Genomic DNA, 15,789 nt, shown 5'->3' with positions numbered 1-15,789 from the left:
GAAAAAGGGAGAAAAGTCTGCGGATGCGGCGTTCCCTTTACTTCCGGCTATCCGCGCCGGGACGCCCTCAGCCGGGAGCGGCATCAACACCGCGGCCGCCGCGCCGGGCTTCGAAAATCCCGCGCGGCCCTTCCCCGGGGGCGGCCCGGACGGCGCCTCGGCCGCGTTCTTCGGTGAGGGTGCGGCGGGCCAGGCCCGGGCCGCTCCCCGCCGCCACTCGCCTCGACGTCTTCGCGGGCCCCGGGCCGCCCCGCCCCGCGCTAACGGCCGCCGGTCCCGCCGACATGGTATCACCCGCAACTCGCGCGGCGTGGTAGATCCCGGGCTGCCCTCGGCCCCCCCAGCCCCTCTCTTCCCTCGCGCCGAGAGGAACGAGGGCGCGCCCGCCGCTCCCTCTCTTTGTGTGCGAGCGGAGCGAGGCGGCGCGCGGGCGGGCCCGAGCCGAGCCGAGGAGGGCGTTGAGCGGCGTGAGAGGTGGCGCGGGGCGGGCGGGCGGTTTGGAGCGGGGCCGCGGGGGCGGGAGGAAGGCGGCGTGGGGAGCGCTGGGCGGCGGGTAACGATGGCGCGGTGCGCGCGGCCGCCGGGCGGCCGGGAGCGCTGAGGGGAAGGAGCTGGCTGGACCCCCGCCCCCAGGTAGGCCGGCTCGGAAAGTTTGGGGCGAGGTGCCGGGGCGGCCCCCGAGGTGCGGAGGCGCTGGGGAGCCCCGACTCGCCGCCGAAACTCGCGGCTCCCTCTCTTCCGGGCGGCCCGCGGGCACCCGGGTCCCTCTGCCTCGCCTCGGCCCGGCCTCCTTGGGAGGCAGGAAGGGCCGGCGGCCTCACCCCTCCTCCCCGTGCTGCGGCCCCGCGGCCCTGGCAGCCGGCGCCGGGCGGAGGGATGCCGGGCGGGGGACGGCCGCTGCTCCGCGGAGCCCTCGGGGCTAATGCCCGGGCGGCCGCCGCCAGCCGTGGCCGCGCGTCCCGGCGGACACAATGGGCTTTATCTGGGCTCGCGCCGCTCTCCCGCCCGGGAACGCGAGTTCGGGATTCGTGTCGCACGCTGGCGAGGTCCCGAGTTAATTAAAACTCTGCGTCCCCTTGCAGATGGCCTTCTGGATACTGTGATCCGCAGCGGAGATAACATCCGATGTGGCCGTACAGGCGCTGTGATTTCTTTCTCTCCGTGTATGCACCGGCGCAGCCCGTCTGAATGTGAGCGTGGAGGCCGGCTGAGGGGGAAAAGGCAGCTCTTCTGCAGGATCCGCTCTGCGCGGCGTCGGAGGGTGGCAGCTTGGTGCCTGTGAGTTTTCCTTTCCGCTCCTCAGGAGCTGAGGGAGCTGCTCTCTGACGATGATGAAAACTGAGGGCAAAGGGGAAAGGACTTTAAGAAGTGCTTCTCCACATCGAAATGCCTACAAATCTGACTTCCACGCTATCAAATGCTCTTTTGATGGAGTGAACAGTCCTGAAAACGTTTCCAACAAAACGGGCTTGCAGCAGAAGCTGAGCACCTCTTCTAATGGAGGGGGAAATGACCCGCACAGTCGAGGTAGAGCTGCCACTTATGGCAATAGAGTTCACAAGATCAAAAGTATGTTTCTGCAAATGGGAGGCTCCGCTTCCACACCCTCTTGTGAAAGTAGTCCACCTGCTGAGACCAAATTAATCAGTCGGGCCACAGCAGCAGAACATGGGCCTTCTCCGGGTAGCACATCTTTCCTCATTATCCAAAAGAACAATCTTCTTAATACAAATACTGGCCCCAGCAGCAGTCCTGTGGATTTGTCGTCTGTGGCTTCTACTGCTGATAAGATCATACGTAGCAACGATGAGGCAGACTTGGACAAAGTTGCCCTGGCAGAAAAGTTTTCGGAGACCAGGAAGCTGTTTGAGAGAAATATAAAACAACGAAGTTCTGTGGACAGATATTCTCCCAGCAAATGTGAAAGAAGTGAAGATAAGAGGAGACGTGGTTCAGCTTCTGATTGTAGCAGTGTGGTAGACCACTTCAATTTTAATACAGATGTGAGTCCTTCAGTCGCACTGGATAAGGTTGAAAATCATGGTAGTGAGCTGAAGCAGCAGCATCCCAATAATGGTTCCAAAACTTCCATCTTGAATGCTGGGCCCATTTCTAGGAGGCTGGAAAGCTTTCTAGGTGACAGTGATACTGAAGATTCCAAAGAAATTTCCAAAAGTGATGACCTGAATCAGGGCCCTTTGAAAAGCCACTGCAGTTCGGATTCATCTACTACTGCTGAAAGAAGTCCAGAGAAGATTGCCTCCACCAAAGTGTCTGTGATAGACAAAGGTGGGCAGAGTGAAGTATTTGAAAAAGACAAGAGAGAGAAAGCCGTGCTGGAGAGAAGTCTACAGGATATGAGCAGTATATCCTGTCAGGAGGCAAAGTGGAGAACAGAGACTATTCTTTCCCAGGTTTCCCCTGTTGAGGAGACTTGTGTGGAGCTGTCTGTGCAAGATGAAACCTCAGGGCATGGAAAAGAGGGTTTGGATAAAGGTCATGTTGTTAATGAGGATCAACCACTCAAATATCAAATACAAGAAGGGAAAAGGAGCAGCTATTCCTTGGATTTAGTAGAAGAGTTTACAGAAAGAAACGGAACCAATCAGGAAGAAGTGAGAGATGGGATGTCTGTTAAAGATGGTCCAGTTCAGGATGTTCTACAGCAAGAGGGGGATACTGGAGAAGAGGAGCAAGTAGTAGAAAAGCAGAGAGATGGCTTCTGTGCTTTTGGAATAGAAAATGCAGCTTTTGATGATTATAGGGATACAGAGAGCCAGGACCCTGAAGGCAACGAAATTTTGGAGGAAGAGGAGGAATATATGTATGACAGTGAGTACGAGGAGTTTCCTGGACTTTCTGAAGAGGAAGATCCTGTGCCAGACCGAAAAGTCAAGTTCTCTACAGCTCCTATTAAGGTATGTACATTTGAATTTTCTTTGTAGGTTTGTTTCGTTTTTCTGTTTTGCAATTCAAAATACCCAGGAAATGTATTTTGGAAGTGTTTTGTGTTTCATTTTGTTTTCAAACCTGTAAAAGCCCTTTCAGTAGTGTTAACTACGTGGCTTTAAACTGCTTGGTTTTCTGAAAAAGAGAGAAGTGGAAGTTGTCACAAGTGATTTCTAAATCACAGCAGCTTCATGAGCTAGCATAGCAAAGCACATGAGATTTCACTTGCTTAATACCTTTAGGAACACTAACTTTAAGAAGTTCAGACACATGGCCCTTAGTGCTTGATTTCATTTGTTTAAAATTGTGGTGTTGCACTGGAAAGGACTGTTTCAGTTTTACTTTTTGTACAGATTTTTTAAAAATAATCTTCAGATACAATTTCAAATACTGTTTGACTTTGGTGTGGGAAAATATCCAATTACTTGTTCCTATTATTTAAGATTATAGACTTTTTTGCAGTATTACCCATTATAGAATATTTATTAAAATACAAGTAATGTCTATAATATTTATATTGGCAGGGTGAATGTTCTCTAGGAGTATTAGTGTGATGAACATGTTCGAGTCACTAAGTTGTGGAAGACAGAGTTAATAATATAATGACTTAATAATGAGAAGCACTACGAGTTAGAGTGCTAACAAATTGAGAAGATGTAGGTTTCTGTTCTTCAGTCACCAAAAACACCCACAGAATGAATGAAGTCATTCTGTAGTGCAAATCCTGTGTACCTGTAGTCCTGTTGCTGACTGTGGTTATTCTCATCCCACCTGAAATTTGAGAGGACTGGCAGATGAGGAACAAGATGGAGTGGGAAACTGTCCAGGCTTTCTCAACTGTATTTTTTCATTCATGTAATAGTAGAAGAAAAAACATCATCTTCAATAAAGCAGTTTTTATGCTTTCTCTGTGCTGTTGAGAATGATGTAAAAACTCCAACTCCTGTACTTCTTGCAGCATGAAGCTCCCACTTTGATAAAGATAGACCAGTGCTGTCCTGGAAGATGTTTGTGTATGGCAAAATCCACATTTTGTTACTTGTGGTTTCTTATAGTCCTTCTATAGGCAGGATGGCTTTATATGGCTTTCTTGTGGCTGATGCTGTCTCAGCAGTGACCTGGAGCTCTGAAGGGGGGGGAGGCAGTGCTGCTTCTGGGAGCTGCATAAGGAATGGGGTGAAGGCTGCTGGAAAGCCAGAGGGCACCAATCCATTCTCTGTGTGTTTCTGTGCATCAGTGTCTGAGAGGAGCGCAGCAAGTCATCTGCTAGAAGTGCTCTTTGGTTTGCTGGTGCATGCTGTCCGGCTGTAGGCTGGGTCTGTTGTTGCTGAAGTCCTAGAAGCAGTGATTGCAACAGGCTTTTCCTGCATTCTCTGTTACGTCAGTGTCAGGTTTAGTTCAAAGCATTCATAGGAATCTCTGCCAGCTGTGATGGGAGCTCTCCTGTAGACAAATCTCATGTTTTGGTAACCAGTGCCCTTTGACTGTAGCTGCTTCTCTGAAAGCCTCCAGAGCCAGCCTCTGCCAGGTTATCAATTGCACAGACAAAAGATGGATTTAGTAGCAACTGTTAGTATTTTTGTGTTAAGATAACATGGTTATTGCCATGATGCCTGACTTCAGGATTGACAGAATAAATGGTACTTAATAGCAGTATGAGCAGTGAAATTTCTCTTCAGATCTCTTTTCATACAATAGGTTTCTTGTTTGGCTTTATGGATAGATTTTAGTGCATCTCAAGTTGAAAGAGAAAAATCCCAAGTGGTTAAAAAAAAAAAAAAAAGATGATTTCTGGCCCCCAGCCACAGCTCCGAGCAGTGCCATAGTGAGAACTGTATCCAGCTAACTTCCTTCAGCTTTATTTAGACAAGTAAGCATGACTGAAATGTGAGTGCCGTTCCAGCCATCCGCGGCTCTAGAAGAGAAGGCTGTGTTTCTCCCCTTCCTAGACCCTCCTGCATGGGGCCAGGCTGGAGTTGGCTTTTTGGCTGTTTTCCTTCTGTGCTGTGGTCTGGCCCATCCTGCTGCTCTTCCCAGTGTAGCTATGTAGCAGCTATAAAGCAGCCAGCTCTGTGTTTTACAGCTGCTGTGCAGCAGGCATTTGAGGAGGAAAATTCAAAACATTCAGAAGATGTTTGGGGAAAAAAAGTGTTTTAAAATGTTTGAGTCTCTGCAATGATGGATTTGTGACCATTGCACGTGATAGTCTCAACACAAACGTGGGATATGGTGTAGGTAATGGAGAGAGCTCGAGTAATATCTATATTGAGAAGTTTCTTCTCAGCTGTGAAGGGCTTTTGAGTATAAGAAAGAGACGGGAGCTCCCAGGGGATGTGGATTGAAGCTAATACTGTTAGCCTTATGTCTGACCCGTGTTGGAGCTCTGCAATTGTTGACAGCTGTAGTGGGGCTTAAGAACACGTAATTTTGAACTGATAATTTCAGGAATGATGGAACACATATAAATACTATGTTATTTGGAGTCGCTCTGTGCCTGTAAAAATGACTGGAGAAGAGACTTTTAAAATAAAAGCTTCAGTTCTGTAGAAGCTGATGATAAATGTGGGGGAAGGTTTCTTACTTGCCATAGGTGACATGAGTGCTGCTGTGTGATCTCTGCAGCCCTTAAGGAGCATTGTGGCTCAGTGGTTTGTTTTTCCTGCAGTTGTGATGAGAGTGATGCTGTGCAGTTACTAGCAGAACTACACTGCCAGATTGGGTTTGTGTTGCGGGACATGGGCTATTTTTAGCCCCTTGTTGCCACATCTGAAGCTAATAAGGAATGTAAAGTACACTCAGCTGTCCAAGATATCCACAAGCATATTGTATTTGTCCTAAAGTTTTCTGAATAAACCACACAAGTGATCAGCAATACAAACAGTGCAAATAACGTCAGGTAACTGTGCTGTTATCCCTTTATACTTCAGTATGCTTTTGTAATGTAGAGATTAAACTCGCTTTCAATTACATGATCACCTTGAAAGGCTTTAATTAACACAGATGTAATGACAGAGTACAGTTTGACGTTTGTAATCCTGAAACTTTCCGTTGGTAAAACAAACATAAGTTTCCAAATTTGCTTCTTCAGCTGTCTTTAGCTCTGACTGTATCAAACTTTGTCCTCAAAACCTTGAATAGCACTGTGACTAAGTTCTGTAATGATTTATGATCCTTAGAAGTTCTGTAGCTCTGATAACCCAAAAAGATAATCCAGATACTATTCACTTCTGTAGGTCTGTTTGATTTGCAGCGTTAACCAGTTTAAGTTGCATGGTGGTGTTTGTCCCCAGCTCTGTGAATAATACTTCAAGATTAAGTGAAGAACATGGCTTAAAGTAAATTAAAAACAAAACTGACCTTCATAAAGGCTTTTATATTTTGCTATGGTTGAGCAAAACATTTTTTTTTTTTCTTGCGTGAAGAAATTAAAAGCAGTCTCGTACTTTGTGTGTGGGTCTAACCAGCCAAGTATCAGCTGCTCTTGAGGGAATCTGCAAATCCTTCATAATATTGCCATTTGTCTCACACATCAAAATAGAGCTGTTCTGTGTTTAGCTGGGATACAAATAGCAGTCTTGTTCAGCCTGGCACACAGTCTGATCTCTTTACTACAGAACTGCTTACTGTGGAATTTAATGAAGCAGTAAATGAAGATAGGCTTCAGCTAGATTTAATGTGTAACAGCCCATCTATAAATGCTACCATTTTTAGGAGATGTACAATTTTTCTACATCAGTTTGTGCTCTCCCAATCATTGTTTTAACAAAATGTTGTGTAGTGCTTCAATGTCATACATCCCTTGATTTTTGAACTGTACCTTCTATGCTTCTGGATTTTATACATAGAAAAGAATGCAAAATCCATTAACTGGTGGAAAATGCCCAGACCCTAGATAGTCTTCAGTTGTCGTTGTAATTAGAGAATAATTGATGATTGCATGAATGGTCGACTGTTTGTCAGCCACTGAAGCACTTCAGTAAGATGCTTGTGTGGCATTAAGAGATTGGTATATTACATGGAAGTAGATTGATTTAGGAAAATAGAAATTGAACTTGAGAATAGACGAACAGAATTGTCTGGCATGTGGGAAGTCAACTACTTTTTCTTGGCAGTGGCAGTGTATTCCCATCAGGGATTTGTTAAAGATCTTTTTAATGATGAAACAATTTAAAGATTTGAAGTGTTTTGAAGCTCTGTTTATTGCTTGCATCAATGTTCCAGCACTTATATCTGAACAATCTTGTCCTACAACTTTACTTTGTATTTTTATCTCAAACTTACTGTACTCTCCACATTACGTTCAATTAATTTCCACAAAAAATACTCCTGGCTTTGAGCATGGTTTGGTTGTGTTTTACTTGCATCTGGAAGTGCCGCATTTTCTTCTGACAGACTTAGCAGTATAAGAGGTTAAAAAACCAAAAGCATGGATGTGAACTGGAGGAAGAAGTTACCTGTGAAAATATGGTGTTTTTTTTTTTTATTCTTTGTTTTGTTTTTGTTGGGTTTTGGGGGGTGGGTTTTGTTTATTTTTTGAAAGATAAGTTTTAAACTTTTATCGAAATTTCAGTCATCTTGGAAGTCAGAAAATATTTCTGAAGCATAAATCCATTCAATTCTGCATATAGATTCATCTGGTTTAAAAAAATTCTACATCCAGTATTATGCATTTGTGGTCCTTATTGAGACCTTTTGTTTCTATTTCAGCTTTCTGTAAAGAAGTATGCCTTTCTTTGGCACTTTTTTTTTGTTTTGTTTTAATATCAGAAGTGTTCTTCTATTTAGATTTCAGGAAATACTTGATATGGGTGTTTTACAATGGTGGATTTGGCATTTCAGGAGTCTTTGGGAAAGAGGCTGGTGCCGAGGTATGGGACTGTACGTAAAAATCCAAATCTGAGCAGAAAAAGGAAACAAATTCTTTTTCTATCTTGCCTCATTGCTGAAGCAGCCTGTCTCTTTCTATTTATATCTCAGTGTATTTTTGACCAAATTATTCTCTGAATGCAGTTAAATGGCACGCTAGCTCTCCAGTTGGATGTAGCAGACAAATAAGAGGATGTGAGGTTATGAGTGTCATCACCAGTCTGTCCTCACTGTTTTTTTTCAATCCTTTCACCTTTTAACTTTCTAGCAGTTTCACCTGGATTTGACGGAAGAGAGAGAGAGATCTTTAAAAGTATTTTTTAATTATTGCCTGATGTTGAGAAAATTGGCACCTCCAAAGATCGTTGCGGATGTCCTTAATGGTGGCAGGGCTGCAGCTTTATTTGCCATTCTTTGTGGGTTTGGTAGCTAGCAGTGCAGTGCATGCTGTGTCTTGCTGGGAGGGCAGCGATGGGGAAGAGAAGGGAGGGACAGCTAAGGTGGAGTCACTTGTGGGTTTCACTGGAGATATAGTCCGGCCAAACGTGAGGCGGTGACACAGGAGGATGCAGGAATCGCAGGGGAGGTAAGGTGATTATGCAGAGTGTGGGCAGATAGGCAGACTTGTAGGAGACAAGTTCATTAGCTCAACAGTTAAGCTGCTGAAAGATTCAGCATCTTTGTGATGAGTGCTGCTATTAGCAGCTGAGTCTACTTAACCTAGACTGATGTGAAGGCACAAGCAGGCAATAGCTGAAACTTGTTCATAATTTACTTCTTGAGAAATGGGAAAAAATAAACCTGTGCCTTTTGTATCATTCTAAATAGAGCAGAAATTTATTTGACATTTCAAGTATCTTTGGAAGAGAGACCAGTGCTAGGTGTGGGATGGGACAGTGGGCACATAAGATTGGAGGAAGAGAGTGAGACAAAACAGTTTAGTAGATGTATGTCAATGGAGTCATGAAGGAACTCATTAAGCTTGTCACAGTTCAGAAATTCTCAGTGTTCATGGGTTTTAATCATCTGAGCAGGAACTGAATACTATGTGACCAATGGCAGAACAATAATTATTAGGTTAGTTTTTATACTTAGGCTTGATAGCAGAGGGCAGAGTAGCTGCGGTTAAATTTTTGCTTAGTAGACTTGCTTTCAGATGTTCTGCTTTCAGCATCATTAGAATTCATTTTAAGAGTAGGAAAATTGCATTACTGTAGTTTTGGTTATCTCAGATAAGTTGTTTCCTTGTTGTCAGGTGTTTCCTCTGCTGTAAGGTTTCATAAATAAGAGTTCTTGTACTGTGAGTATCTTGGGTTTATTTGTGAATTTGAGGCACTTGCAGAATTGAGTTTCAAGTTGGAATGACAAAATGTTTTGTCACTTCAGTGAATATTTTTTGTGTGTTTGATATGGGCTGGGACTTGTATTTTGTTCCATGTGTTTTATTTAGGAACAGGCTGAACTGAGTAGTTGGCCATTTTCTAACATGCAACTGTGAAGCATACGACCTCGGGAGAACTGAGGCGGAGGTGCTGTGGGGCAGACATGCCGTCCTGGGCATTCAGTGGGGCTGAGGGGACAGCACAGGCAGGGGATGTAGATGCTAACCAGGTTGGATGATGCTGGCTGGGAAATGATGTTTGGATCTGGAGCAAGGCTGCCCTTCCACCTTTATGCAAACTTGGTGGTGGTGATGGCTTGGCGTGTTTGCTTTGTTAAATTAGCTTAGCAGAGCTACGGGATCAAGCAGGTAAGCGCACAACCCTCCTGTTTGGCAACAGGAAATGCTACATTGAATGGAATGATTTGCAGTGTCAGCCCATATAACAGTTACCAACTGTTCTGAATCAAACCTGAATTTGGTGTGTTATTTGTTTATCAATAAAACCAGAAAACAGACCAGGTGTCTCTGTTTTCTGATTCATAGCATCCAATAGCATGAAGTGATTTGAAACAGATAGTCACTCATCACTGAAATAATGGCCAAAAAGAGGTAACCTTCTAGCATTTAGAAACAGAGGGAATAATGTAGTGGTAATGTGATGTCTACTCCAAATGGAGAGGGAGATTGTAAGAGTAAACTGCTAAGTGTAGGTATACTTCAGCCTGCTTCAGTGCTACTGTTTCAAATGATTGTTCATGCTTGCCTGGGTACTTCAGGTCTTGCCAGGCGTCTTGCAAAGGCCATCCATTGAAAAAGCTGAAACTGTTCATCATTAGGCAATTTTCTTGAAACCATAACTTGAATTTTGATTGTGTGGCTTTATTGAGTGTCAATAAACTTGAATGGTCAATGTAAGAATCGTATTTCAGAGGACATAGGAACCAACTGCTTGGCAAGGTTTCAAGGTGCAGGTGTCAGTAACACTACAGTGCCTCTCTCCCAACTCATTAAGTGTTACTTTAACTGCTTTCGTAGGTTGTGCTTCCACAAATATTACTGCATTAGAATTTAAAAGTGATGTTGAAATTGCTTCCATTCTGATGAGTTGGGAACCCTTTGAGGCAGTTGTTGATTTTTACTGTTTAATTGTGTTTGTAACATTGTGCTTTTGTTTGTGTAGAAACAAATCTTTCTACTAGAAATGAATATAGGTGTGGAGCTCTGTTCTGTGACTTGACAGCAAATCTTCCTCATGAGTTTTCCTTCTTAAAGAAATACCATCCTGCTAAGATGTGTGTAGTTTATGAGGAGGACTTCATAAGCACTTCTAAGACTTTGAATTGTGAGATTATTGTTGTTTTTCTGTGATAATACTGTTTCCTGTGACAGCGTTATGGTGGAGATTTTCAGTTTTGTATAGTAGCAGTAACTGAATGTAGCATCTTTTAGCCAGAGATTAACTGAGTTTTGCGTTCCAGAAGTGATTCATTTTCCTGGTGTAATAAATGCAATTTGTTCTGTAAAAATAAATAAATAAATAAATAAATAAAAAGTAGTATTTGTTCTTCAAGGACTAAGTATAAATTTGAAAATTTCCAGGTATGTGTCTTTGCAGTTTAATTAAAATAGTCCTTAAAAATTCAGCATTTTCTGAGAACTTATTTGGATTCAAATTATTTTTATTCATTCTGAAGAAAAGAGGACTTGAGTGTAAAAGAAATTATTTCTTTCAGATCAGCTTTCTTTCCGCTGTTCATTAGCTTTACTGGGTCCAGCAGGTACCAATGGTAGATTAACTAGTTAACCTTCTGGAGATGTAACAAGATAAAAGACTTTCAAATTCACTTGGTTTTCTATGGTGTTGAGACAATAACTTGTGTTTGCTTAAGCACCTCTGTTAGAATTGAGTTGAGCACACGATCAGTTGGCCATGCTAGAGCTGGGAGGTTGGCCAGTATAACCTCCAGAGGTCCCTTCCAACCCGTTTTGTCAACCTCAAGAAATGGAAGTTCATGCAGTCTGCAGGTAGCTGTCAGTAAGTACGTGCTGGTGTGGCTGCCAGCCAGAACTGGGTAACATCATCAAAGCAGCCTGGGGCAGTGTGTGTTACAAACAACCAGCTTACCAACCTGTGATTATCGTTATAACCTGTAATGTTGTAAAATGTACATCAGAATTGTTTGATTAACTTCTGTTAAAATCTTGATTGAGTTTTACGTAATTCCTGTCTTTTGTTCTTTAGTAATAATGTTTAATACCAGCTTGGGCAAATAGTTTCATGTCAGAGTCCTCAGTGCTGCTCATTCTTTTTGAAGATGAACTTGTTCTTGGGAATTGCCATGCTATTTGAGGGTATGTTGGAAGTTAAATATTTATACAGTCCAGCAGCACTAAGGATGGTAAACACATGCTATCTACACTTTGTTAGATACTTGTTTTCAGTAGTGTTTTGGGGTGTTTTTTAATAATGGTTAGCTTATTAATAGCCCAGAGTACATTTGACATGATTATCATCATCCTGGCTTTTAAAAGAAAAAAAAATATTTAAAAGAAATACTGTTGTGTTTTTTGTTGTGTTTTTTTTTTTTTTTTTTGTCTTGTTATTTTCTTTCTCACTCAATCTTTTTGTCTCCAGCTTGCAGTGCCTTTAAAATAGTAAGATTAGAATTTCTTTTGTTCCTAATGTGTTTGATTCAGTGACTAAATCCTGCCAGACACAGTGCAGGGATGAACTGTGTTTAGCTTTCTCATCAATCTTCTACACTCTGTAACTTGTAATTTATTACTTATTATCTACATTTTAACTGTGTTTAGTACTGCTTCTGCTGCTTGGCAGAAAACTCACCAAACAGTTCTGTACTTTTTACATTAATGTCAACAACTTAACCATTTGGTCTGCTAAAAGGTAAATCCCATTTATGATTCCTCACGTACACGGTAAAAACGTCTGCCTTTTGCCTTTGGCTATGGGTTTTTTTAGTGTGCTCTTGCTTTTCTTCTTGTTACTGCCACGTTTGTCTTCCAGTTGTATGTCACTGGTATTACTGTTCTTCTATTTATAAATTCATGTTTTCCCTCAAAATGATTTCTCTGAATACAGTTCTCATTACTTTTTAAAAACAGCTCTGTCTTCTCTTAATTGGGTTTATGATTTTTAGAATGTTATTTAAGTGGTCATGCATAGTTCCCATCTGTCATTTTAAGAGACAAGTATGATTTTTCTCTCTTAATAGATCAGTCACAATTGATTTCAGATAGGTTTTTCCTCAAGGAGCTGTTGTGGGGAAGTGTTAGTAGTCTTCATCTGCATTTGCATGTTTGTGCCATTATTATACTATGTATAACAATGGCAAATTTAACTCAAACCTACTTTTAAATTCTATGATCCATTCCCATCAGGTGATGAGTTCTTACAGTGCATCAGCTTTGAATCAACTTGGGCAAATTCCACGAGTCACTCAAGTACAAAGCTATTACTTTTGAGTTGGAAAAATATTTCATAATTTTTAGAACTTCCAGATGGGCAGCCCAAAGCATGAATGTATGTCATTCAGTCTTTGGTGGTGGTGTAACTTCATTCCCCCTGAATCTCCAGCACCTGCTGGCTGTTGCTGCAGGCAGTGGTCTTCCCTTTGCTGGTGACTGCATGCACCATCGTGTGCTCTGTGTGTGAGAGAATAATTAATAAAAAAAAAAGATGGTCAGTGTCTCCCAAATAATTACTGTCATCTTCCTTTTTGCTTTTACTATTCATTTTTCATTGATTACTGTGGAATCTCTCTTACTACTACTACTTTGGAGATATTGATTTTTATTTATGTATTTGTTGGGGGGGGGAAGAGGAGTAGGGGAGAAGGGATTGGTAAAGGAACCAAAGTAGGCAGGTCTTGCTCTAAACTGGGCAGCTAGGGGTAAACTCATTCAAAGAAGTCCTATCAACTTCTTTCTGTCGCTGGTAAAATAAAGCTTCTTGGATGGCTTTATTTGTCTATATTGCATTTTTTCTGTAAAGATTATAGAATAGGGAGACCCTCAGTGCAACCATTGTCTATCTGTTGCCAGTTGTTGCCCTCTAGTGTCTGGAGGAGTTTGTTGGTTTATTTACCTGTATACAAGATTTAGGAAGACTCATTTCCCTCTTTAAGAGAACTTTCCAAGAAATGAGACTTCTGAGAATGAGTTTCTTCTGCTGTCTACCAAGTGGATCTACTCTTGCTTGCTGAACTGCTCCATTAAATCCATGGTCATGTTTTGTGGCACACAGCAATTTGTTAACACTTCTCCAGCTGTATTCTGGAGGTGCATCAGGAAGGATGCCTGTGTTATTTCTGAGTTATTATCAGTCACTTTTTGGTAATCTGTTTTTCTGTGTCTGAATATGCTGCCATGCAGAGCTAACACTGTATACTAGTGGATATAAATTCACTGGCAAAATGTTAGTACTATCTAATTACAGTTAATCCTGTCATGTTTACATGATTTCAGGTACCTATCGAGTGTGAAAATGCAGAAGTTGCAAAACATTAGTAGGCCAGTGTAAATGAACTTTGTGTCAGCACTACATGTTCACGATTAGGGAGATTGCAGCTGCAGTCTGTAACTGGTTTTGTCTCGCAGGGATGTTTATCAGTGAATATCGCAGGGATATCAGTGCCTGCAAAAAACTTGAGTGGAAAAACCTTGTTTTTCCCATAGCTGAAGAGGGGAAATATGATTTACCTCTAACTTATGGTTTTGTATATGATTAATGAACATGCTGATAAGTGAAATTGAGCATGTTGCATGTCGATCCTTCTTTCCTTGATTTGTCTTAATACTCACTATTCATTTTGTTGTTTATTTATCTTTTAACAATTCAGAAATTCAGCTGGAGTGACTACTAAAAATAGTAATATATGTAACAAGGCATTTGCTTTTCTTGAGAATCTACATGATTCCCTGCAAAATCAGAAGTCTACATCTGGTGGAGGCTCTGTAATTGGCAGATGGTTTGGGGGAAGGGAGAAACAAAGGATTCGGGGGAATGTAGTCCTAAAAAAATTAACTCTGTAGCAAAGAGATTATGATTTCCTTGACTTCTTTTATATAGTTGTTGTATTTACAAAGCAAAAAGTGCTTAAGTGATTGTTTTGAATCTTCTGTAATGTTATTTTTATGTAACTGGAAACAATATTGCAGCAGTATTCATTAAATTGATAATTGTTTAGAAAATGGGATCTCTAGAAATACCACTTTAATTTCCCTACTGATTTTTCTTTCAATTACATCGTGTTTGGAAATGGCTGAGAAAGTACTAAGCTATTTTTTTGTCACCTTTCTTAGGTTTTCAGTACTTACTCAAATGAAGATTATGATAGACGTAACGAAGAAGTTGACCCTGTGGCAGCCTCAGCTGAATATGAACTTGAGAAAAGGGTGGAGAAAATGGAAGTATTTCCTGTGGAAATTGAAAAAGGTGTGAATCAGACCTTGAATATTAGAGATACTATGAGAAGACAAGATAAAGCAATTGTAAACTGCATTTTTGCTGCAATTGGTTCTTGAATTTTTGAATGTAGGCTGCAGCTTTTACACATAGCTATTCTGTTGAATGTAATGACTTTTAATTGAACAGTCCTTCATTAAGGACAAACTGTCATACCTAATTGAATTTAGGAAGGATACATTAATGAGCAGCTGGTCTGAATGAATATTATGAATATGTGCAATTCACAAACTTTGAACTCAAATTCTCTTTCAGGTTCCATGAAACTTTGAATCTAATAGGAAGTCATAACTACAAAACAGAAAACCTTTCAGAAGTATCTTGGAAAAAAAAAATCTAATGCATTACATATTTATGCATTAAATATTTATGTATAAAACGTGTTCATATTTTTATCTTTTGCATGGAATGACTTGAAACACTTCAAAGCCCCTCAGAATGGCTTAGTGTTGCATCATCTATTATGCAGCTAATATTAAATATTTTAATCCCTTAGGTGACAGTGGTCTGGGCATCAGTATTATTGGAATGGGAGTCGGTGCTGATCAGGGGCTGGAAAAACTGGGCATTTTTGTAAAAACAATAACAGATGGTGGAGCTGCTCAGAGAGATGGACGGTGAGTTTTCCACTGCATTGATTACGGTTTTTGCACATTTCACACTGATCCCAGCCATTTTCATCTGATATGCCAAATACTGTGAATAAAGCTACAAAAGCTGGCTTCAAGTGAAGAAATATTGTATTGCTGGTTTGTGTTAAATTTTAAAAAATGCAGTTATTTTGCTTAATATTGGACATTTTTCAAAAGGAGCTTAGGTTTTCTTGCAGGATGTCTGAGAAAATTTTAGAAAATGTCCACGTGTAGAAGTGATACAAAATCAAGCTGGCGATCCTGAATCCATTCAGTGTGTGAATAGTATAAAAATACCAAAGCAAACACTATATATAATTTTTAATTGCTAATCAGCATAGTCACTGAGGATCAGGAGATTAGTTTTAAGCAATGGAATGCTTGGTACTCAAAGTTTCTATCTACAAGGGAGTTTTAAGTGATATTTATCATGTCAGTAATCTATCTAGTCAAATATTTTTGTTGAACTGATA

The 15,789-nt window shown here is 41.5% G+C and overlaps 1 protein-coding gene across 6 annotated transcripts in view; it reads left to right on the top strand.

Moving 5' to 3' along the window:
* LOC128076684 (neurabin-1-like) overlaps positions 1-15,789 on the top strand; it is a 41,538-nt gene that overhangs the window by 848 nt on the left and 24,901 nt on the right. For 2 of the 6 annotated variants that reach the window (XM_052674629.1, XM_052674624.1), the window contains exons 1-4: positions 523-633; positions 1,083-2,918; positions 14,522-14,654; positions 15,181-15,301. In XM_052674629.1, the coding sequence (XP_052530589.1) occupies positions 1,329-2,918; positions 14,522-14,654; positions 15,181-15,301 (1,844 nt within the window). In that variant the 5' untranslated portion in view covers positions 523-633; positions 1,083-1,328. Of the gene's footprint in view, positions 1-63; positions 174-267; positions 288-448; positions 468-522; positions 634-1,082; positions 2,919-14,521; positions 14,655-15,180; positions 15,302-15,789 lie in introns of those variants that run through there. The other 4 variants (XM_052674625.1, XM_052674628.1, XM_052674627.1 and 1 more) reach the window with 4 other exon arrangements.

Source organism: Tympanuchus pallidicinctus, unplaced genomic scaffold (assembly GCF_026119805.1).
Source record: "Tympanuchus pallidicinctus isolate F22 unplaced genomic scaffold, pur_lepc_1.0 scaffold15, whole genome shotgun sequence".
In the NCBI taxonomy this organism is placed as follows: domain Eukaryota; kingdom Metazoa; phylum Chordata; class Aves; order Galliformes; family Phasianidae; genus Tympanuchus; species Tympanuchus pallidicinctus.
The sequence above is the reverse complement of the archived record's forward strand: the minus strand, read 5'-3'. Positions and strand labels throughout refer to the sequence as shown.